Source organism: Sciurus carolinensis, chromosome 8 (genome assembly GCF_902686445.1).
Source record: "Sciurus carolinensis chromosome 8, mSciCar1.2, whole genome shotgun sequence".
NCBI classification, from domain to species: Eukaryota; Metazoa; Chordata; class Mammalia; order Rodentia; family Sciuridae; genus Sciurus; species Sciurus carolinensis.
The window spans coordinates 135,128,632-135,152,872 of record NC_062220.1 but is presented as its reverse complement, the minus strand read 5'-3'; the positions used below and the strand labels follow the sequence as shown (position 1 = coordinate 135,152,872).

The 24,241-nt window shown below is 55.3% G+C and overlaps 1 protein-coding gene across 4 annotated transcripts in view; it reads right to left on the bottom strand.

Annotated features, from left to right (window-relative positions):
- Nos1 (nitric oxide synthase 1) overlaps positions 1-24,241 on the bottom strand; it is a 163,826-nt gene that overhangs the window by 31,673 nt on the left and 107,912 nt on the right. For all 4 annotated transcript variants that reach the window (XM_047561949.1, XM_047561947.1, XM_047561946.1 and 1 more), the window contains exons 4-14: positions 19,345-19,473; positions 17,935-18,080; positions 16,023-16,185; positions 15,147-15,238; positions 12,194-12,335; positions 10,069-10,208; positions 8,292-8,466; positions 5,266-5,367; positions 3,370-3,564; positions 2,911-2,996; positions 553-697 (exon numbers count right to left, since the gene is read on the bottom strand). In XM_047561949.1, coding sequence (XP_047417905.1) covers positions 553-697; positions 2,911-2,996; positions 3,370-3,564; positions 5,266-5,367; positions 8,292-8,466; positions 10,069-10,208; positions 12,194-12,335; positions 15,147-15,238; positions 16,023-16,185; positions 17,935-18,080; positions 19,345-19,473 — 1,515 coding nt within the window. The remainder of the gene's footprint in view (positions 1-552; positions 698-2,910; positions 2,997-3,369; positions 3,565-5,265; positions 5,368-8,291; positions 8,467-10,068; positions 10,209-12,193; positions 12,336-15,146; positions 15,239-16,022; positions 16,186-17,934; positions 18,081-19,344; positions 19,474-24,241) is intronic.

Sequence of the window (24,241 nt, the reverse complement as noted above, 5' to 3'; positions counted from 1 at the left end):
TGCTCAACCCCTCCTCTAAACCTGCCTCCAGCAGGGGGAAGCCCCTGGGGCAGGTGAGTCTGAGATACCTGCCTGAGGTAAAGATGGTCACCCTGAGTCTCGGCCTTCACCTGCACACAGAGTAGGTTTCTCAAAGTAGGAGCTAAGGAAGTCCAGTCTCCTGGGGCTCTCCATGACAAGAAATGACCCACGGTCAATTATATTTGGGAAACATTTATCGTCTATCCTTTCCGCTTTGGAGATTATTATGCATGTTTATAAATTAAGGACTGAGGAATTCTTTACCACGAAGCCCGCTGAGCTGTATTTAGCACAGAACTTCCCAAACTGGCTTCAGGATGGTTTCTCATGAACCCGCTAACTTAGAGACAGGGATTTCATTTGGTGGTTCCTGGACTCTGTGGAGGGCTTGTCCCCTGAAATGGACATCTGTGTGTCCTGATGGGCACCTTCTAGTGTCCTTTCATCCACAGTCAGAGGCTCTTCTCTGCTGCCTTCCCTCTCTCCCCTTCCCAACTGCATTTACCATGAGGGGCACTGCCCGCTACCCACCTTGGCATCAAAGGCGTGTTTGAAGATCTCACACAAGGTCTTGGCGTAGGCTTGCGACTTGCCCGTCTCCGTGGCATAGAGGATGGTGGCTTTGACCCTCTTGGCCATTGCCTGCCCCATCAGCTTGGCCGAGAACTTGACAGCTCTGAGAGAGAGGGACGGAGAGGAAAAGTGGGAAACGGACTCCAAGTTAAGACTTTCGGGCCAGAACCCTGATCCAGGAAATCAGAGAATTGACTCTCTTGATCTTTGATGCGTTAAGGGGCCAAAGCCCCTGAGTGTGGGCACCGTGCTGGGCGTACTCGATCAGATACCCCAAGCCATCAGTCACAAGCTAAAAGGGCTGGTTGCTTTTGCTAGTTAGTTATTTGACGGCTCCAGTCATGGGAACCTCGGTGTGCCTAGCGAAGAAGCCACTGTCGCGGGCTTATCTGGTGTGTGAGCGTGTGTGTGTATATTGGAGAGAAACAGGTCACCACCGATTCAGCAGGCCCAGCGTCAGAAGGTCCCAGGGGCTGTGGATCCACAGAGGAAGGGCTTACTCAGCAATGCACGTCCAGGGCCTGGCCTTGCACCTGGCACCTCACAGGCGCTGAAGAAATGTCTGTTAAAAATTATGAATCTAAAAAGATGCGGCTGTCACCTACGCCCTGGGGAGCTTCAATGTCAAATTCAGCCTCTTTCTAGCTAAACAGAGAACCTCATCCCCGCTCTTGGCAGGGGCTGGGGGTGGCAGCCAGGCTAGAGACTCAGGAATACCTGGGCTCCACTCCTGAGCCCTCTTCCCTATTCTTGCTAGGAATCTCGGCCTAGACGAACTGCTAATTAACTCCCACCTGGGGATTATTGGTGGTAAAGTTATCATTTTTTAGAATTAGGGAAGCCACCCACGCCGCGGGAAGACGCTGAGCTAAGGGGGGGCAGCCGAAAGGAATAAAAGGTGTGCGGAGGGTTCCCTTGGAAGGATCTGAGCATAAAAACGCATCTATAATTAAATCCCATTGTTTCTACTCCAAACTTAATAGTGCAATTAATGTTTTAGATTTCTGTCTCCCTTCTCCTCCCGGAGACAGGGGAGCTGAACTGAAGCCAAAGTTTGAGAACATTCGAGATCCTCCCACGAGGGAGACGGTGCTGGCGTTGGGCTCCTCCTTGGCTGGCAGGTGGGACAGGGTGGAGAGAGGGGGAGGGGCATCCCAGGGGCCAATCCGGGGGCTCAGGACCCATGAACCCACCCCAGGTCCACGGCATAGCTGGCCCTCGTTACATCAATAGACAGCATACATGGAGGGTTCTGGACTCAAGCTAGCTCAGTCCACCCGGGGTCTGCCAAAGGTCGGCCCCAAACACGGGGGACGCGTGGAGTTCTCTTTGGGCAGAAGCTTGGTGTCCCCATTCGATTGGCTCAGTCCACCCACCCTGCTCAGCTGGTTCCAGCTGGCCGAGCATCCTTCAGGAAGAACTGGCCCCTCAGCCGTCTTGGTCCACAGTCCCCTCTCTTCCTTCTTTGCTCAATTAACTCTTTTTTTTTTTTTTTTTTTTGGGTGCTGGGGATCGAACCCAGGGCCTCGTGCTTACAAGGCAAGCACTCTGCCGACTGAGCTACCTCTCCAGCCCCTCAATTAACTCTTATTTATGTCATTCTTGGGTTCAATGGTCAGTCCTCTTCAGGGGCGTCCTCCCTGACCTCTCAGACTCGGTGACATCTGTTTTAGGGCACCGTGAACCACTTCTCAATGCCCTTGCCACAGATGCAACGTTTACTATATTCATTTCACTTTTTGACAGATGATGGCTGGGACATCAGGGACCACATTTGACTGTCTTGCTGTGACATCCCCAGAGCACAGCGCCTGGCATGGAGAAGGCACCTGGCGCTCCTTTGTTGGTTCAATGAATGAATGAGGACGTGAACGGGTGGGGTGCTGGGGCCCGAGGGCTCTCCGGGCAGCGTGTGCTGAAGCAGGCTCATCCCGGCTCCTCCGGGCTCCCGGCTTCCCCTTGAAAATGGCCACAGTGGGAATATTTACACCATGGGAATTGGCAGACGTTACAAATCAAGGTATTGCTGCTACTACGGTTCAGCGATTCCGTTTACCAACATGCTGCTCTGGTCAGGACAAGCATCTAAGAAACCAGGACAAGAAACTGAAGTCCCCACAGTCTGAGAAGGAAGGAGCTCTTTCTCAGGAGGCGAAATTCACACCCTGAACTCAGAGGCAAAGAAAATCATAGGGTTGGGGAAGATGGATCAGTCTGACCACAGGGAGGTCGGAGGGTGTGGCAGCCGCCTGGCCTCCTTTCCGGGGGCTACGGAGTGTGTGGGTGCACCCCTGGTCCCCGTGGAAGGGCACTCACTCGGCCAGCTTCTTGAAGCCGATGGCTCGCCTCTTCGTGGGGGTTCCGTTGGTACCTTTCCACACATGGGTGTTCCAAGGGTCAGGCTGGGAAGAGAAGTGAGGACTCTGGTCACTGCCATGAAGGAGATGCCCAGGATTCTCTGGGGCTCGAGGCAGCCCGACCTCCAGCCCTGGAAGGCAGGGATTCCACCCGTGGCCACTGCAGCTATTCCTGCCTCCCTGTAGAGCTGCCAGCCCAGCCCATCAGCCCTGGGTCCCCTCAAACTTTCTCCTTGTGACCTCTGAGCACTCGCTCTGTCTTTCAGCAAGAGCTCTGTTGTCCAATATGGGAGCCATGAGTCACCCGTGGCCACTGGGCATTTGCACATCCAAAGGCCCCAATTAAGATGTGCTCCCGATACTACATGCACAGTAGATATGGAAGACCCAGCACGGAAAGGGGCAGAGGGGGCAGGACCTGGTATTCGAAGGAGGGTGTGAGTCTGTAGTTCAGCATCTCCTGGTGGAAGACGGGGGTGATGCTGCCAGACATGGGGGGCACGATCCACACCCAGTCGGCCGGGCAGCCCCCGCGACAGCGGTATTCGTTCTCCATGTGCTTAATGAAGGACTCGGTGGCAGAGTGGTGGTCGACGATGGTCACTTTGTCACTCTGTGAGAAGAGAGGGGACCGGGAGTCAGAGGAGGTGGGGAAGCCAAGCCCAGCGGTGCACGCCTGTAATCCCAGAGACTCAGGAGGCCGAGGGAGGAGGATCGCAAGTTGGAGGTCAGCCTCGGCAATGAAGTGAGGCCCTAAACAATTGAGCAAGAACCTGTCTCAAAATAAAAAAATAAAATAAAATAAAAATAAAAAGGGCTGGGGATACGGCTCAGGGGTAAAGCTTCCCTGGATTCGATCTCTAGTACCAAAAATAAATAAATAAAATAAATAAGTAAATAAAATTAAAAAAAAAAAAAAAAAAAGAAAAGATGGTGGTCCTGTGGTCCTGGAGATGATTCTAGGCAGTGTGAAGGGAACCTGTGATCCTCTTGGCATTTCTCTGTCACTTGTTCTGGTCCTGTGTCCCTCCCTATCCAGCCCCCGCTTCTCCTCATCCACGCACGGCCTGGCGGGAGGAAGCCCGGGAGGACAGAGCTGGTGCCCATTCTAGAGATGGTCCCCAGATCTCTAGTTCTCCCACTTTGCCAACACCAGAGAACCCCGCGGTGATCACAGAACGTAGCTGTGTTTGTTACAAAGTGTCCCCTTGGTGCTCTTAAAGTATCCTGCCGCCCTGATACTGAGGCAGGTGGAGAGCTCCCCTAGGCGGCCAAGAGGAGGACAGGAGGGGACGGGGACCCCAGCCAACCTGAAAGGAGCCCGGGGGTCCGGGGGCACCCTGTGACGTGCTACTCCGTCGGCTTCAGCCACTAGCTTCTGTTCCCCGCGCTGCAACCACAGCAGCCCTCTTAGTTACCCTGGCCCCACCCCTAGCAACGGCCGACCGCCAAGAGACCCCAGCGGACGTGGCGGATCACAGGTGGGACCACAGGTGGGACCGTCCTCTTCGTGGCCTAAACTCGGGATGGAAGTCGTTCACGTCGGATGGGCTTGTTAAACTCAGAACGCGGAGGCTTCCCGGTCCACACCAGCATCCCGCAGCCCACCAGTCGCCCGCAGGGCCACCGGATGCACCTTTAAGAACCCCAAGAGGACGGCGGCTCCCCTCGATGGCTCGGACAGACCCTGTCACCTGACCCTCGCCCCTGTGCCTGAGGACTGCGTTCTTCCAACTGGCAAGACAAAGAAACTGCCCGACTGTCTAACTCCGCGTTAGGACACCCTTTCCCGGGGCCCGCGAGGCTCTGGTAGTGAGGATATTCCCGGTTATGTGACAATCTGAGTCTCCAGGAGAGGACAAGACACACCGGACACCTGTCATAAGTTTTTGGGGGGCAGTACTAGAGATTGAACCCAGGGGGGCTCGACCACTGAGCCACCTCCCCAGCCCTCTGTGTATTTTATTTGGAGACAGGGTCTCGTTGAGTTGCTTAGCGCCTCGCTAAGTTGCTGAGGCTGGCTTTGAACTCACGATCCTCCTGCTTCGGCCTCCGGAGCGGCAGGGATTCCAGGCATGCACCACTGTGCCTGGCTGTCACCACAGTTCTGATGAACCGTGAGCAGTGGGTGGTGACCTCCCTCCCCCTCTGTTCCTGTCTTCATCAAACGGTCCCCACCAGGGACCCCCAGGAGAGGGAGGTTTGGGGACAGGAAGCAGGTCATGCTGGTGACAGGATCCCGTCCAGGTGGGTTTTGGGAGGCAGGCCTGTGGCCCCCTCGGCCAGGCTCCCTGGAGGTGGAGCCTGGAGCTACCTGGAAGCTGTAGAGGACGGCGATGTTGATCTCCACCAGCGCCTGGTCCTTCCACAGGGATGACGTCTTCCTCATGTCCAGGTTCATCTTCTTGGCTACTTCCTGCCGGGGAACGAAACGGACTCCCAGGCTGGGGCACCTCTGCGCCTCAGACTGCAGGAGGGCAGGGGGCCGTCCCCGCGGTCCCTGAATGGACGGCTCATTCTCAGGTGAACTGACTCACTGTGCAAAAGTGGTTGTGGTTCTTTTTTTTGTTTGTTTGTTTTTAATTGAGCAGCAGGAAATGAAAGAGACGGGGCTGGCCCTTGAATCATTAAGTGACCTTCCACCAGAGTGGAGAGAGAGTTAGTGCTATGATAAGTGTTGATTCCTAGGAAAGAAATAAGATAGAGGAAATGGGAGGAAGAGGGGTGGGGCTGGGTGATTCAGCCTGGGTAGTCACGGAGGCCCCTGTGGGGATGGCATTCAAGGTCAAATGACGAGAAGAAGCGAGACCTTCACAGACCTGGGGACATTTGAGCGAGAACAGTGAGTGCAAAGGCCCTGTGGTGGGATCAGGTTGGGCCCATCTGAGAACCAGAAAGAAGACCAGTGTGCTTGCAGGCTGGTGGGAGAGAGAAGCAGGGTTGGGGGACGTGGGACCCTGGAGGGCACGCCAGGAAGCCAGGATTCTATTCCAAATGTGAGGGTGGTCTTTGGAGGGTTTCAGGAGTGACATCGACTGTTTCCTACTAGGAAAAGGTCCCCTCATTCCGGTTCGCCCTGCAGGACCGGATCCCTGAGACCGGATCCCTGCTGGGCTCTGACAGATGGGGAGACTGAGTCCCAGAGCGGTGTCTGGACTTGTCCAGAGTCCGCAGATCCAGGTGGCCTGGGAGGCAGAGCTCAGGGCATGCCTGACAGCCCAGTCCTGGGAGCTGCCTCCCAACCCGCTGACACCTGTGTCAAAATGACTTGGAAGAGAGCTGGTGACAGAGCCGATGGCGGAAGCAGACGCAGGCTCCGGAGCGGGGCAGGGAAGCGCCGGCAGCGGGCTGGCTAATTAAAGCTCCGCTTCTCACCCCTGTCACGCCAGCCTCTGGAGGAGCCCCGGTCTCATTACCGGGCTGAAAGGCAGCAGAGTCTCGGGTGGGGGAAGTCGTTTCCCACCCAGCTGTCAGCGTAGGTACACAATGGCAGCTGGAACCGGGGCCGGGGCGGGAGACGGGCTCGCTTAGCTACTGGTGACGCCACCTTGCCAGGGATGCGTGCACAGAGATCAGAAAAGCACTGGCTATTGCCCTCTTTGAGGCCCGGGCTTTGGGTTCTGCTGGGGTCTAAAGCAGAAAAGCAAACCATTTGCTGCTGCTTTGCACAGGTGCATATGAAACCTGAGATAGTTCATGAAAGAGCAAAGCATCGTGTGACCAGTCATGTGGTTATTACTATCTATATCACTATTATTATTATTATTTTTTTTTTTGCGGTGCTGGGGATTTGAACCCAGGGCCTTGTGCTTGTGAGGCAAGCACTCTACCAACTGAGCTACCTCCCCAGCCCCAGTATTATTATTATTATTATTTATTATTATCAGAGATTGAGCCCGGGGTGCTTAACCACTGAGCCACATCCCAGCCCTTTTTTTTGTATTTTATTTTGAGATGGGATCTCACTGAGTTGCTTAGGGCCTCGCTAAGTTGCCGAGGCTGGCCTTGAACTCTCAATCCTCCTGCCTCAGCCTCCTGAGCCAATGGGATGACGGGTGTGTGCTACCGTGTCTGGCGTTCTACAGCATTTAAAAAAAAATTAAACAATAACAATCAGAGAAAAAAAAAATAAAAACTACACGACTTAAAAAATAAATCCCCAATGCAACTTGAGCCATATCCATGGAAATTACCTGAAATATTTCCCCCTTTCTTGCCAGAAGTTTGTACGGATGTGTGCTAGCCAGTGGAACCTTCTGAGGAAGGTTAAAAATTATTGTAAAAAAAATTAATGTTAAAAAATGCCCTTGTCTGGGGTCCATGCCAGATAAGTAACATCAGAATTCTGGGGAGGGGGACCTAGACATCATAAAGGCCCCCAGGTGGCTCCAAGGTGCCGTGAGACCAAGGACCCCCTGAACCCGTGGATTTTAACAACAGAAACCTAATGCTCGACTCTGAGCTGGACTCTTGCCTTTGTACCCAGACCCTTCAGGACACAAGGAAGACTCAGCAGGGCAGGGAACCAGACCCTCTGTGGAGAAAGGCCACCCTCCCTTGCTGCATGACCTTGAGTTTGTCCCTTAAGCCCTCTGAAAGACCTCATTTTCTCCACCTGAAGGGGATTATCGTACCTTAAGTTTAAGGTGAGGATTAAACGAGAACGTGATGCGGCTGGTGGGTTTGAGCCACTGAGAGAAACAATAACTGGGAGACTATCACAGCCATTACCTCGGAAGAAAGACACCAGTCACCTACACAAACCAAACCCCGCAGGCTGCCCAACCACCTGCAGCCAGCTGGTACTGCCTCCAGACCTGCGGGTTCCGCGCCTGCAGATTCAACCAGCCTCTGATGGAAAATATTTGGAAAAAAAATTTGCCTCTGCAGAGAACACGTAGAGACATTTTTCTGGCCCTTATTCTCTGAACCACACTGTTCAACAACCACTGACGTCGCACTCACACGGCCCCAGGTATTATAAGTCGCCGAGAGGTGATCTAAATTATCCAGGCGAGCGTGTAGGTCAGATGCAGATATGGAGCCGTTTTATGTAAAGGGGGGCTTCTGTGGGGTGCCTGGAAGAATCCCCTGCAGACACTGGGGGTCGACTGTACACATAAGGTGCTCAAACAGCGTCAGCATGCGGCACGTGCTGTGTGCTTGCCGATGCTCTCATCACTGGCGAAGACATAGAGGCTTCCAGAATGTCGCGGGGACTGCGGTTCTGTTCCAACTCCTTGCAGTCTCCAGGTTCCAAAGCCCCGCTGGGGACAAGCTCTGCCCACTGGGCACCTCTGCCTTAGGCTTCCTGCTCTGGGGACCACCGAGGGACCTTACCTCCAGGATGTTGTAGCGTGAGTTATCACAGTAGTCGCGGACACCAATCTCCGTGCCCATGTACCAGCCGCTGAAGGGACAGGCGCTGAACTCCAGGCCGCCGATCTCCAGAAGCATGTTGGACACGGCGGGGAGGCCGTACCACTTGAGGCCCAGGTCCTTGAACCAGTCAAACCTGCGGACAGCAAGGCAACCCAGTTTGCCATGGGGCAGGCGTCCCCTGGGCAGGCACATGGGCGGGACAACCTTAGTCTGGGGATGTTGACATGCCAGGGACTGACGGGGAAGGTCCACGTCCAAACCTGGCCCTTTCAGCTCTGCGGGATTATGGGCTCCACAATGGAGTCCTGAGCATATGCATTTCTACAACAGAGCTTTCCCAGGTGATTCAGATGGACACCCAGGTCTGGGAACCTCGGCCATGGGCAGCTATTGGTCTTCCAAACCCACACTGAGAGTGAGTCCAGGAGAAAGGGCGTGGAGAACTCTTCTGCTGCCACCCGTGGCACGCCTTCCTGCCCCAGGGCCTTTGCACAGGCAGCTCCTTCCTCCTGGGATCCTCTCCCTCCCATCTGTGCTTCCAGCTCCTTCCTATACTTAATTCTCAACTAAAATGCTGCTTACTCTGGGAAGCCTTCTCTGATGCCCCATCGGGCTCACGTGGCTTCGGGCTTCTGGGCACCACAAGATTCTTGCTGAAGCACTTTCTTGGAATTCAGTAACTTTATAGCGCCCAGCAGCATGACATAATTGGGTGTGTAGGATGTTCTCCTCTTTGAGAAGGTAAAACCACAGAGGCAGGGACTGTATCAGCCCCAAAAGCTCACACGGTGCCTGACTGGGAGCGAGGACAATGCCCATGTGGACTGAGTCGGTGAGCGGATGAAGGAGCCTGGGTGTGCTCCCAGAGAGCAGGTGGCAGCCCAGCCCCGGGACACGCGCTTCCGTCCAGGGCCAGGGCAAGGGCAATACCCACGAGGCGCGGGTCTAGAGCACAAAATTTAAGGGGGCCCCAACCGGAGCCGTAATCAAGATGGATGCTATTGCTTATTCATGCAACAGTTTAAATTAATGCAATTAAAAAAAATAGAATCTAATGCTACATACCCGTTTGTGTATTTTGAACAAAACTTTAAATAGACTCCCATCCCTCCCTGTGTGACTCTCCTGGCTTGTCTCACCCCAATCTCAGTTCTGAGCTGGATCCCGTTTTGGTTTAAAATGTGGCTATATGGTTCATCGTGGATTTAAAAAAAAAAAGGGTTCACTTTGACCTTTAAAGTACATCGCAGCCCCATACTGAGATTTTTAGCAGCCTCCCTGAATTCGGTCCCTGAGTCTAGTGCCTGGCGGTGGATTTCTTTCACTCTCCAAGTGCAAAGGCAGCCAGTGTTGCTGGCCGGGACCCTGCAGCTCCTCCCAGCACCAGGTGCATTTGAACTTGACCTGCACAGGGTCGGCTGAGTTGAGTCGACTTCGCTACTGAACCTTTGCGCCCACAGCGAGAGGAGGCGCTTCCGCTCTTCTAACCCTGAGCTGGGGAAAGGGCAGGTCCTCCCAGACGGCTCACAGACTGGGGTGAGGAGAGGAGGGTAGGACTCTGAAAAAAGGGGGCTCCAAATATGACCGGGGAGGGGAACCCACACTGCCTAAGCCCCCAGGGAGGACAGGAACCAAGACCCCCTTTTAACCACAGTCTGGGCGGCAGAGAGAGCCAGGGGGCCCAGGCTGGGCAGAGAGGGGTCCTGGGAGGCCCGCCCCCGCCGGCCCCTCTCACTTGGGGTGTCTGATGGGTACTTCCAGCACCAGCTCTGGCGGGATCTGGAAAAGCTCCGGGTCATTGCCGTTGGCCTGCAGCAGGAGCGGAAGCACGTCGAAGCGGCCCCGCGGGGGCTTCCAGCCTTGCTGGATGCAGATCTGCAAAGAGACCACGGGTCAGCTCACTGCGCCCCACGCCCTCCACACACAGGGTACGTGGGGCCGAGGGCTGAGCCGAGGTTCCAAGGCGAGTCCCCCACAGCAGGCACTTCGTCCGGAAGGTCTCCCTGGTCCTCTGTGCCCGCTGGGAACTCCAGAGGACCCACCTTATTCCGGCATCTGTCCTGGGCTCACTCTGTGGGGTGGCATTAGATACGTCAAGACACAAAGAAGGTCTCCTGACTCTGATGGAGAAGTACTGTATAAAATGCATTTTTAAGGGCAGCTGCCAAATAGGTATTGTATGTGAGCCAACTGAGTAATTAACTCTAGCAGCTCCATTAAAAAAGAGGTGAAAACAATTTTATTAAATATTCATTTAGATTCATGCACTTTATAGAATAGTGCTCATGGATTAAAGTATTCTCATCGGTGTATTCGAAATGGTCTATTCGATGCTACAATTAAATTGACAACATTCATCTAAAATATATCAACTACACGTAACATGTAACAATGGAATACATTGAATAGCAATGCTAAATGATCAGGGAGAAGTCATCAAAACAGATCTACTGAAATAGTTAAAATATTAATATTCATGTTAAAATTAAATATGTATTTATTCATCCAATAAGATCCCGCATTTCTTAATATATTAGCTTACTGTACCTACCTTTTTATGATTTCAATATGCCATCAATGCAAGAGTGATCTTGGGGGTGCTGGGGATTATGCTAGGCAAATCTCTATCACGAAGCCACATCCCCAACCAATACAAGAATGATCAATGAATGAGCTCTTTTCCACTGATATATATATATATATATATATTTTTTTTTTTTTTTGGTACCAGGGGATTGAATCCAGGAGCACTTAACCACTGAGCCACATCCCCAGGCCACTTTGATTTTTGAGACAAGTTCTCGTAAAGTTGCTTAGGGCCTCGCTAAGTTGCTGAGGCCAGCTTTGAACCTGCAATCCTCCTGCCTCAGCCTCCGGAGCTGCTGGGACCACAGACGTGTGCCACTATGTCCAGCCCCACTGTGTTTTGAGTCTTTAGCCTTGGAGATCTGGCGTGCATCTTCACTTAGCGCACATTTCAGTTGGACTAGCCACAGGGGAGGCACTTGGGGGTCACCCTTCTGGGCAGTGTGTGGCTAGAGGGTTGCGAGGGGGTGATCAGGTGGTTAGGTTTGGGCCATGCTTTGTGTTGGGTTGGCCGAGAGGAGGGGGTGCTGACTGGTGGGCTCAGGAGTAAGCGTGCCAGTCAAGGAAGGTTCTAGAAGGCAGAGCGGGAGGAAGAGGCAAGGTCAAGGCCAAGTGCACCCTTAGTGCTCAGCCAAGCGGAGCCTGGCTGAGCCAGGCAGGGCACAGGTGCAGCTCCTGGTTGCCCTGGTTACAGGCGCCTCTCAGGATGATCACATTTTAATAAGAAAAGCCACCTGCAGATGAAGTCAGCAGCCAGGAGGTAGCAGCTGGGTCGCCCTCTGGCCTCGTGGGGTCTTGGAGGAGGTGCAGGGTGGAGCCAGAGGGGGCCTGAGTGCGGGAGGGGACGAGGCTCACCTGGGGAGGGTTGGGTGGCCAAGGCAGGGGTGCCCGGCCCGTCCACAGGTCCAGCTGGAAGAACCGTGGGTGGGGAGGGGCGGTGGCGGCTCCCCTGGTGGCTTTTATGAACGGCCGTGGGCGGCCAGCAGTGTGAACCAATAAGAGTGGCAGCTTTGCCTGAGGCCCCAACTCTCCCCAGGCTTACGCGGCGCCCTCGGATAGCTCACTGGCCTCGCGGAGACTGGCTCTGCCCAGCTAGGAACAAGGGTTTCCGTCACGAGGTGGGAGGTGACGTGAAAGGGACCCAGTGCCGGACTGTGGAAGAGCCAGAGGCTGGAAACGGGGGGCAGCTGCCAATCTGAAGACGGGGAACCTGTGCCCGAAGGCTGCTCCCCAGGGGCCACAATGTGGAAGCCGGGGTGGGTGCGCGGGCTCACCTCCGTGAACTCCACGTTGGCTGGGTCCCCCAGGGTGGAGCCGTCCGGCTGCTTGTAGCCGGCGTAGCGGATGAGCTGGGAGTTCCACACTCGGAAGTCGTGCTTGCCGTCCGTCCTCTGGGGAAAAATGGTGATGGCCGACCTGTTGGGGAGAGATGGGGTCAGCTGACCTCGGGTGGGATGTGGGTTCTGGGGACCAACTGGAGACGATGCTGCCCAGACCCAGAGCTGCCTGAGGCTCAGGGAGGACCAGGACTCTGTCGAGGTCCCCAGGGTCAAGGGGCTGCTGTTGGAAGGCAGGGGCCTCACTGGAAGGTGGAGGGTGGAGGCCCGAGGAGGCAGAGGCAGGAGGATGCGCCCAGAGCCAGGGGCTTCGGAGAGGACAGACAGCTCGGCAGCAAGCGGAGACCCCAGTCACGGCACAGTGGATTCCAGGTCCCACCAGCCAGCCTTCCTTTGAAACCTAAGAAGCACCTGAACAAACCCTCCACCCGCTCCACCCACTCTTCCTTAACCTCCCGTCGCCTCCCCAGGCCTCGGTCACCGACCTCCTCAAACCCCGTCCTGGGGGAGGCAGGTTTGAGACCCACTCTGACGTGTGTTGGCAAAACCCCTTTCAGCACTGTGGCCGGGAAGACAGGCCTGGTTCAACAACCCGTCCCCATCCAGCGGGCCCGGCCCGGAGCCACCGTCCATCGACAGACTGACAGTGAGCGAGAAAGGCCCTCGAACCCCAGAGAGACCCGCAGGTTGCCAGCCAGGGCCCTGCCCGCCTGCACAGGCCCCGTGAGGACCGTCTTCCGGAACGAAGTCGTGCAAAGCTGCGGAGGGTCAGCCCCTGGCTGGAGCCCGGGTCTCTCTGTGCAAAGCAGGATGGGCACGTCACCCCAGGGTGAATGATGTCACAGGACCAAACGGAGCTTTTCTCCTTGGCACTGGGGAAGGATTGAAAAAAACAGTAATAACTGAAAGCAGCAGGGTGACTTCTCCACCCAGGTTGCACGGTATCTTATGCCAGGCGCTCTTCCCACGGTCTGGCTTCACCTGTTCCACCAAGGGATCCAATTCCTGGCTACGGAACCAGGTCCTGGCTTCTCGTATCAACAGAGGGATGGCATCCGAAGTTCCCCCCGCGGCTCGTGGATCTGCTCCCACGTGTGTTCCCGCAGGAGCCCGGCCTGCCATCCACTTGCCGTCCTGTGCCACATCCAAGTCCTGACTCAGACTCTCCCGCGCGGCAGCCCCTGGCTCGCCCGGATCCCGGGGCCGTCTTTCTGCGCCTTCCCCTCTATACAAAAGAAAGCACCGTTTAATACTGCAGGGGTGGGGCGCCAGCCCTTCAGTGTGAAAGTTGGGGTGCGTGGGAGGGGGACGGGGGCAAAAATCACACAAAGAGCGCCGTTGGAAATCTCTGAGCCAACGCGCCTTGGGGCCGCCGTGGAGATGAGCGCAGGGTGAGTCAGTTTTCCCTCCGGTGTTGCTGAGCCTCGGTTGAGCGCCCGACTCGGTGCCTTTGTGGAACGAACATGCAGGAGCATGTTTGGCAACAGCAGAGTCACACCCGGGGAGCGGGTGTGATGCTTGTGCTACGTGCGCGGGATCCCAGGCCCACGGAAGACACCCGGGCGGGAGACGCCACGTGCCTCTCCCGGGCACAGGCTTGCGGCAGGGCGGGCCAACGTACTGCGCCGTTTAATGAGATTCTCTCTCTCCCTCGTCTTTGGCCTTCCTTCATCCCGGATGTAGAAACTCTTTCCATATCCGTGGTGGACACTCTCTTATGACTCTCTCATTATTCTCAGACGTGAGGTTTAAACACATAAGAAAACAACAGCTGGCTATTTTCTTTGGGAGTGCTCATGAAGACCCCCCTCCGCTGCAGTAGATCATTGAAGAAAAATAGGTGGTGCTCTGCTCGTGGCCAGGCCTGGGTGGCCCGGAAGCCATCAGAATAGCTCACAAGCTCCTGGAGGGCTCAGCCTTAGTGGGGTCCTCCGTTCTTGGTCAGGATACGCAGGATGCTTCTTTCATGTTGTCTCGGGGGTGAGGTCGCTCAGGAGGGAGATCTAAACGCCACTAACTCCCCATACAGATTCTCTCCTACTGGGGGATTCAGTGCCCAAGAAAAACCCATGCTTAAAGCAGATAAGCCACCTCTGGAAGGGCTCGGGGTAGCTGGTCTGCAGAGGGGGATTGTGGGAGTATCCTGGAAGCGGCCCCCTGGGTTCCCAAGATGGGGCAGGTCCTCACAGCCGATCTCCTCCAGCTGCCTGTCCCTGTTGGGCCATCAGTGTGGAAGCCAGCAGCCCCCAGGGAAGCCTCCCCGCCGTGGCCGGCTGCTGTGGTTTTGATTCTTTTAATTAATGCAAGTGGGGTCCGGGCGTGGCGTGGTGGAGCCTGCGAGAACAGTCCTCGCAGCGGGGGAGGAGAAATGGCTACTGATTGGTTATCGTACTGGGGATTGACTTCCCAGGCCTCTTTATTATTTTTTAAAGACAGGGTCTCACTAAGCTGTTGAGTGTCTCTCCAAGTTTCCCAGGCTGGCCTTGAACTTGCGATCCTCCTGCCTCAGCCTCCCCGGTTGCTGGAATTACAGGTGTGCATCGCTGTGCCTTTGGCAAAAAAATATTGCCTTTCAAGCTAAGGGAGGTTTGGAGGCAGCCCTGGGGAGCAGGGCAGGACACGGTCAAAGGAGGCTGTCACTGGCGAAGGGACTTTCCTATTCTTGGGAACCCAGGCTTCATAGGTGGTATGGAACTGAGGGTTGAGCGGGACCTTTTTTGTTGTCGTTTGCAAATCACATGGGAAACTACGTCCCCAGGAGAAAAGGGACATGTGGCATGGACGAGCAACGGCTGGACTTCTCTCCCAGTGTGGCCCATCTCCCCAGCAGGGGGCCAGCTCCACGCTGTGGGGACAGGAGCTCCCTCACCCCCACCAGCCGGCAGCTCACCTGAGGTTCCCTTTGTTGGTGGCATACTTGACGTGGTTGCAGATGTAGTTGAACATCCCGTGAGCCGTGGTACAGTCGCGGGCATCGAACACCTGTAAGAGGTGCCCGGTGGGATCGTGGGCCGGCTCCTCCCTCGCCCAGAGCCCACCCCAAGGGTCACCCCGCACCTCATTCTCAGTCCCAGGCTACCTTATATGTTTTCTTTCTTCTATGCTAATAACCAACGTCAGTTAGACCAGGAAAAATCTCCTAAAGGCTAAGTAAGGGATAGTAAATAGGAGATGAGTTTTAATGGGCTGGTTAGATTTTCTGTTCAGTTACTAGGGATTAAGGGATTTAAAACTCAAACAAACCAAAATCAAACACAAAACTCTTGTGATCTTGATAACTAATACTTCCCACATTAAACTATTCCCTAGAATAAAATCGTATCAGGGATATGGAAACTGATACCTTCAAGGAGGAGGCAGAGAATGTAAATAAAAGTTGGTGTAGAGCTGGGGAGATAGCTCAGTTGGTAGAGTGCTTGCTTTGCAAGCACAAGGCCCTGGGTTTGATCCCCAGCACCGCAAAAAAAAAAAAAAAAAAAAGTTGGTGTAAGGCAAAAGGGAGCGGTGGGTTCTGCGGCAAACTGGACAGCCTGAGTCCTAGCAAGAGATGTGCAAACTGACTTTACACAACACAGTGTGGGCTCAGGAGATGTGGCTCTGGTCAGGATTTGGCCATGATTTGAGAACGTGGGCTCCATGACCACCATCTGATAGGTCAACGTGGCCAACAGGTGAAAGGACTTGGGCCTGCCCAAAGCTCTCTCTGCTCCCCTTCTCTTGTCCCCTCCCCAAGGCGTCCTCAGGGGACCTGAGCCTCGCAGCCTACCTGCAGCTTGGACCACTGGATCCTGCCGACGCAGCGGGAGGCGTTCCGCCAGGCATGCTTGGCCCCGTAGATGAGCTCTGTGTCCTTGAGCTGGTACGTGCTGGTGCTTTCGATTTCCTTGTTCACCTCTTCCAGTCTTTCCATGTGTGCTTTGGAGCCAAATCTGAGTGGGGAGGGAAGGAGCATGGGAACATCACCGCCATGATTTGGAAGCATCCCCCAAAGGCTCCTGAGATGGTTTGTCGCCGGGCTGTGAATCTGCTGGGAGGTGGTGGAACCTTTAAGAGGCGGGGCCTCATGGGAGGAAGTGAGGTCATTGGGGGTGTGTCCTGGAAGGGGACCATGGGATCTGGGCCCCTTCCTCCCTCTCTTGTTTTCTGGTGAGCAGCCTCCTCCACCAGGCTCTCCCACCATGGTGTGCTGCTTTGCCACAGGCCCAACAGCAATGGGGCCGAGAGACCGAAATGATCAGCCCAGACAAACCTTTTCCCTCTTTTAAGTTGATTCTCTCAGGTGTTTTGTCACAGGGACGGAAAGCTAACCAACAGCATTACCCTCTCTTCTGAAGGAGAGGTCGGTGGGAGGGGCGAGGAGGACAGTGGGGCTGTAGGAAGTCCCCGGTTGGCTTCTTCATGCAACAGTTGGAGCTTAAACCAGAGACGCTACACTCAGGTGACCACAGAGGCTCAGCAGTGTTTGTAGATGACACCAGTTGGGTGGGAACTGCGTTGAACCAGGAGCCAGGCCTTGTCTGTGGGGCCAGCCATGACTCTGCGCCAGCCAACAGCTGCCTGATAGGTGTGGGGACCCAGGGCTGTCAAATCTGGTTCAGCAGAAACTGGGAAGTCCTCCTTTTAAAGGGAAATCTTCTAAGTTTTAAAAGGTTGGGAATGCATTCAATTTTAGACAGTTAAAAATTATTATGGAAAATTTTAAACTCATAAGAAAGCATATAGAATAATAGGATGAGGACCCAGGTCCCCGACCGGCCTAGGAAACGATGCTGTAGCTCCTTAGGAATAAATTCCCCAGCACAGCCCCTCTCCCCAGAAGTGGCTGCTGTCCGGAATGTGGCCTTCCCTATTCTCAGATACATCCGCCACCTGTGTAAACCAGGCGCGACACTGTTCCACGTGTCTAAAAACCTTATCTAGGTGATTCTGTACGAACAGTGTTCACTCCGTGGTCAGAGCTGTGTGTGAGCTTCATGGCTTAACCCTCCACTGTCTTGGCTGCAGCGTGGGTGGAGACGCCCTCTTCTGAATGTGGGAAGTTTTGGGATTTGGAAGCATGTCAGATTTTACGTAAAGTTTCTGCCTTTTATTTATTTACTTACTTTTTGGTGCTGGGGATGGAACCCAGGGGCCTGGTACCTGCTGAGCATGCGTTCTACCACGGAAGAACACCCTCAGCCCCTTGGGTTTTAGATTTTCAGACTAGGGATGTTCGCTGGGTAAAGTCTATGCAAATATTCTAAAATTCTGAAAACCTCTGAGCTCTGAAATACCTCTGGCACAAAACATTTTGGACAAGGGCTACGCAACCTGGATTCCACCTCTCAACTCTGCCAATGCCTATTTCTCCTTTCTCCTGTGGATGGAGCTCAGGTGATTTCTGGAAGGTTCTTTAATAGTAATTTTTCTTACTGCACATGGGTTTTGTGAACATGCCCTTCTTCTTGTGAGCAACTGGGAGTTTTTCTCTAGGTGCAGAATTGCATGAAATGTTCCAAATTTTAAGCAATCCTTTCATGGGTCAAACAGGAGCCAGTGGGCAACCAGGTTTCAACCTCCGAGTTTGACAGGTTAAGGCCTTCAAGTCAGGGCCTGGCTGGACTCTCTGCAACTCTGGAGCTGACGCCTCGTCCCCAGGCCTCAGTACCCCAGGCTGCCGGGAGCTGACGCCCACTTGCCTTTTAATCGATGAGTAGTACTGATCAATGAACTCTTTGGCGAGGGGGAAGAGCTGGTCCTTGGTGCGCACGTCCTCGGGCCTCCGGGTGTGCTGAGAAGGCAGCATGATGGACCCCATGCAGATGTGCTCCGTGCAGCCCGTTTCCTGGAAGGCAGAGAGAGGTGGGTCCCCGCTTGGTTTCACCCAAGGTTAGTGGCGCCCGGCTGGAGACCAGGAGCTGATGCTCATGGCAGGGCTGACCTGGCCCTGGATTCCAGAGGGGATTTCTCAGTGACCAGCTTCACATGATTGTTGGACATGGTCATCAGCCAAAGTAAGGGACAGCGAGTCACAACTTAAGACTCCTAAAGGTCACTTAGGGGATCAGAAGTGTTCTGACTCGGAATCAAAATCACTGGTACTAATTCCAGAATATTTTTTTGATTCTGTGTTAACCAAAGAGGAACTAACGGAGGCTGCGGTGGCTCATGTGACCATGTCTATCATAGACTAATTGCAAACATGATCCCAATTCTTCCCCTCCCCGTATGGGTTTGCAGTGTGACCTTGTAGTGGCTTCCCATCAAGAGGGGGCTCTGTCTCCTTCTTTCTTGGATCTGGGCTAGTTTTGGCCCACAGAGTGTGGCAAAGGGACCCTGTACCATGTCCAAGCCTGGTCCTCAACAGAGCTTGCCTGTTGTTGCAACCACAGGCAAGCAAGTTCTGGCTGGCTTGCTGGAAGAGCAGAGACCAGACACCAGAGAGTCATCTCAATCAGGGCCATCCTAGATCCCCCTGCCCTGAGCTGTCCCCTCGGGTGGCTATAGGTACATGATACTACCTCACTAAGATCAAGGGAGTCTGGTGCAGATCAGCAGCTGATCCGTAGATTTTCAAAAGTCATAAACAGTAGTTGTTTTCAGTCATTGAATTTTGGGCCAGTTTGTTACGCTGCGATAGCTAACAGATACATTTCTCCTCAAAGCCCGTTTTCAACCAAAATTTAAAGTAATACGTTGGTGTGTTGACTACTAAAAATACGATACAGAAGTTTCGAGGAAGCAGGGCAGGGTGACATCGGGGCAGGGTCTGTTTAATTCTTCATCAGTGGTCAGATGGTGAGAGCAAAGAGAGTATTTTCCCAGCTGGTGACGCCCCTTAAATTCATTTGGGAACAGGGTGCCCCATAAAAAGCAGTCAGGTAAAGGAGTGGGTCTCCGTCGGCAGTTCTCAAACAGGGCCGCACCTCCCGTCCAGGGGATGTCAGACAATGTCTGGAGAACCCCTTGGTTGTCACGCTGTGGCTAGACCTGGCGGGGACCTGGCAGGGACCGGCCGGGTGCGGCTGCACCTCTCTGTGCGGGGGACGATTCTCACAGCAGCGACGAACCTGGACGGAGCCGCCCGGCCCACCCGCCGGGCTACTCACCAGGGTGCTCTTCAGGTGGAGGGTGTCGGTGAGAACCACGTCCGTCTCCCAGTTCTTGACCTTGAGGAAGCGGGGGCACTTGGAGGGACTGCCGTTCTTCGTGGGGGACTGTTTCCCCGAGGCAGGGGGCTAGAGGAGAGAGGAGGGCGTTAGGCAGCATCTTGAGGGAGCCGGAAAACCGTCTCCTCTGGGACTGGGAGGTATCACTCTTTCTGGAATCTTCCCTGAGTCACCAACTGACAGGAGGATCTGACCCTCCCTGGGTGGCAGATACCTGGGCAGAAGCAAGCATCACAGAAGAGGCTTCTGGGTTCTGTTCTGGGGAGAAGGGTCAGAAACTCAAAGGTATTCTCTGATGTCTGGCCCAGGGTCTGGCATATTGAGTAGGGACTCGGGGAAGGTTTGTTGAGTGAATAAATGACCTATTGGCATCTCTGAATGAGGAGGCCACTGTAGGGACGCAGTCCTCTGTACGAGTTTCTAGGTTTTCCTACTCTAGCTCAAATTCACCATTTCTGGCAAGTACTGAGAAAACAGAGAGTTTAAGTCAGAAAGTTTGAAACACAGACTGTTTTCTCCAAATTTCAGGTGTCTGTCTCTGGAAAGTGCAAGCGTGTTCCTGCCTCAGGGCCTTTGCACATACTGCCACTTCTGTCCCAAACACCTTTCGTCCCCCATTTGCCTTCACATCTGGAAACAAACAGACCAGGAGGTTGGGGGGTGGGTAGTGGTGATAAGTCCTAGGTTGCCCCATCCATTCTAGACCTCGCTGGTAAGGATCGCTTCTTTCCTGGACGTTTCTGGGAGGCCGTCAAACCTGCCTGGGCAGAGGTGTGGCCGTGTGTCAGATAGGCATCAGCCACTCAGCAACTGTAAGAGAGACGCAGCGGACACACCCCAGGGCGAAACCAAGCCAGGGAGGGGAGAGGATGAGCCACAGCTGAGGGCTGCTCCTTCCAAGAGTGGGCCTGGGTGACCTTGAGTCCAGTACTTATGTGGTCGATGAACAGACGTTGGGGACATAGCAATATCTTTGTCCTTTTGGAGCATCACTGTGAGAGAAGTGGAGATAAGAATATAAAAGAGTGGGAGGTGACGGGGACAAAGTAGAGGGGAAAGCATCAGGTGCAAAGGCCCTGAGGTAGGGAGAGCTTGTGCAGTTCTAAGGACCAGCAAGGAGGCCAGTGAGGTTGGTGTGCAGGGCAAGGGTGAGGGCGAGGGGGGAGGTCGGAATGGAGGCCAGGGCCACATGTCCTTAACTTGGAGAGCTCAAGCAGGTCGGGACAGCTGAGATGTCAGTGAATGTGCCGAGTCCATGACGGAAGCCGTAGAGAGCCCTGAGGGACTCACACCGAGGACTAACTGACAGTCCTCAAGTACTTACTCTGCCCATCAACGACCTTGATGAGAAAGTGACGGACGACAGAGAGGTCAACCACGCTGTTCAAAACCTCAGAGCTGATGAGCAGGACCCTGGAGCCTGGAGAGGCTCCCCCGACCCCAAGTGTCCCTAACCTGTTACGATCCTGCCTCTGGGTCACCCAGGATCAGTCACTCATGTGACCTTTACCGAGCGTCTCCGAAGGGACAGGCAGGGCAGCAAGGGCTACGGTGACCGACCAGACACAGGTGACCCCTGCTCCCGCGGAGTCACAGTTCGGTGTGGGGGAGGGGATGCGGTTGAGCCATTGCCATTGAGTCCTGAGGTGACCCGGGGGTTAGGGGTGCAGCCCAGTGGGGGGGCTGCCGAGCGCGCACAGGACCTGGGTTCCCCCCCCAGCGCTGCGAAAGGTCCGGAGGTGAGAGGCTCCTGCAGGGGACTCTGAGCTCCGAGCTAAGACTCCAGAGACGGGAGGGGAGGGAACAGCAGGCTGAGTTTCCGGCGGAGGGAAGACGGATCAAGGAGCCCGCGGGCGGATCTGGGCCTTCCTCTCTGTGCCGTCCGCCACGAGCTCCATCCACGGTCACCCTCTCCAGGGCTCCAGGGTCCGTCCACTCCCTCCTCCTGCACCGACCAGCACCCCATCACCTCTCACTCGACCCCAGGAGTGGCGGCCAGCCGTCACTCTCCCCACGTGGCAATGACAACCGCCGGCTGTGGGCGTCACCACCACAGGCCGCCGTTTGAGTGGCACCCCGTAAGTTCCTGTGTGGAGAACCTTGTCCCCAGAGTCTGATGCACTGATGGGACTTGGATGTGGGGACTTTGGCAAGAAATGAAGCCCAGATAAGGTCATGAAGGCCAGGTCTCCACGATGGCATTAGGGACTTCATAAGAAGAAGAGGCCCGAGTCAGTGGGCTCGGCCCGGCCCGCCATGTTGTGACGCAGCAGCGGGAGGGCCCTCACCAGAGGCCGAGCAGATGCCGGCACCAGGCTCCGGAACTTCCAGCCTCCAGCACCGTGAGCCGAGTAAACCTCTCTTCTTTATAAAGTACCTTGCCTGCAGTACTCAGTCACAGCAACAGAAAGCAGACTAAGACACTGTACCACAGACACTGGGCAGCATGGGGCGCAGCTTGGGTTCTCTCTGACTCCTCCTGGTACTTTCTGCCCGCAGTGGACTCTTAAGTTGGTCGGCTTGTGTCTCCACACGGAGCTGCAGGCAAACCACGCCACTTCCTTCCAAGACTCCGCCAGACATCCCGCGTGCTTCTCCAGAGTTTTATCGCCACTCCTGCCTCTTCCAGCCGCCCTGCGCTGATGGCTGCCCACCAGAGCAGACCTCTACCGCAAGCCACCCCTCGGGAGGCCTTGACCACTTGCATCTCTGAGGAAGAAACAATGCTACTTGCCCAGATGGACCGTCTTCCTGCCATCTTCCCTACACACTGGGCTGCACTTCCCCAGGTGGAAACGGTCTGGGCCGCCCACATTAATGTCCTAGAGGGAGCAGCCGGCCTCTCAGGGAGGGGATGACGGACCTGGTGCTGCTGCGGGGCGGGGAGGGCGCAGGGCCGAGGGCTGGGGAGGAGGTGTGGGGCGTGGCCAGTGGGCGGGCAGCCTCCGGCCTCCTTGCCAGGAGCCGAGGGAGGGAGAGAGCAGCCCGCCGAGCTCGCCACGTCCTCCTCCGACCAGGCTTCCCTGGATCGCACGCTGGAAACCGGCATTGAGGCCTCTGGCGGGGTTGCTGTACTGAGGCTCTGATGTTTTAATTAGCCAGCAGTGACATGGGCTGACTCAGGAGGGGACAAGCGGGGAGGTTCCCATGGCAGCCAGGGGCCTGCGCGCAGGATGCCGGTGACTCTTCTGAGTGGAGACCCAGAGGCAGAGGAGGGGCCCTGAGAAGTGAGGGTGTTGGGGACAGGGCCCACGTGGGCGCCGGGCGGTGGCTACACGTGTCCTTTCCTGGCTTTGTGTCTGCTGGGGCACAAGGGAGGTCCTCAGAGGGCGGAGAGGCCGGCTCTCCTGGGAGGGGCCGGGGAGGGCTCGCGGGACTCCGGCTCCTAAATTTGCAAAACCGGCCCTGAGCTCACGGGTGAGGCCCGTCAACACCTCTGCTTACGGAGGCCGCAGGAGCCCCGCGGAAAAGGTCTCACAGCCTCCGCCTGAAAGGAGGCAGGGAGACCTCAAGTCCCCAAGCCAGAATGCCGGGAGGAGTCTTGGCTGCACTGGGCCGGAGGCCTGTTTCTGTACAGCCCAGGAGCCAAGGAGGGTTTCTCCATCTTTAGATTATTGAACATCAGACGAATCATATTGTTGAATACAAGAAAAATACCTTGCGACACATGAACGGTACACGGGGTTCAAATTTCGGGGTCCTCGACAGATTTGTTGGGACACTGGCCCACTCATGGTGTCCCATGAGTCCGGGGGCTTCTCTTGTACGACAGAGGCAGAGCGGGCGGGTGAGATGGGGCCCGAGACTGGACATCCACCAAGACAAAAATATGTATATATATTTTGACTCTTGTCCCTTGTAGAAAAAGTCTGTAGACAGTGACGTGAAGAATCCAGTTCCGCTGGCTGACCACAGGGTGCTCACGTGCAGCTGTGTCAGAGAGCTTTCTGGAACCTTCTTTCAAAACAGCACCCCGGCTCCCTGGTCACCTGACCACGCCTTAGATGGCTTCATGGCGCTTACCCCTGCCTGTGCCAGTGGGGCCACAGGCGTGTGCTTGTGTGAACCTATCGGTCTCGTCGCTATGGAGTCGCAGGGATCTACGTGGATGCTGGGATGAGACGGTCCCTTGGTACCTGAAGGGGGGCCCTGGTTTGGATCCGAGGTGTCCCCCGGAAGCTCGTGTGACCAGCAGGAATGTTCGGAGGCCAAATGCTCGGCCCGGAGAGCTGTGACGTAAGCAGTCCATCCTCCTCTGAGCAGGCGGTGACGGCGGGCAGGATGGTTGTGACCGGAGGAAGCGGGTCCCTGGGGATGTGCCCCGGGAGGCAGCTTCTCACACCGGATAGAGTGGGCCCACCACGGACCGAACTCTGAAACCGTGAGCCCACCTAGACTTCTCCCCCTCGAAGTCCCTGTCAATCCGGTATCTTGGTCACAGTGGTGAAAATCTGGCTAACAGGGGATTGATTCCAGGTCCCCCCACAGGATACCCAAACCACAGGCGCTCAGGTCCCTTATACAAAGTGGCACGGGGACGTTTGCACACAGCTACTCAGGCCTCGGTCTCCGTCCCATCCTCTCTGGGTCACTTGGGATGCCGGGTGCGCTGTGAACAGCTGTTAGACAGTACTATTTAGGGAAGAGGGACCAGGTAGGAACTGGGCACCCCAATCTCAGACATCCAGTCTCCAGAACCAGGAGGAAGTGAAGTTCTGTGGCTTAAAGCAGCCGGGCTAGGGGACTCTGCGGTCGCAGCCTGAGCGGACAAATGCAAAAATCTGCACGAATCCTGAAACTGCAGAGACACTTGAAGGCTCGGCCCCGGACCGTGGTC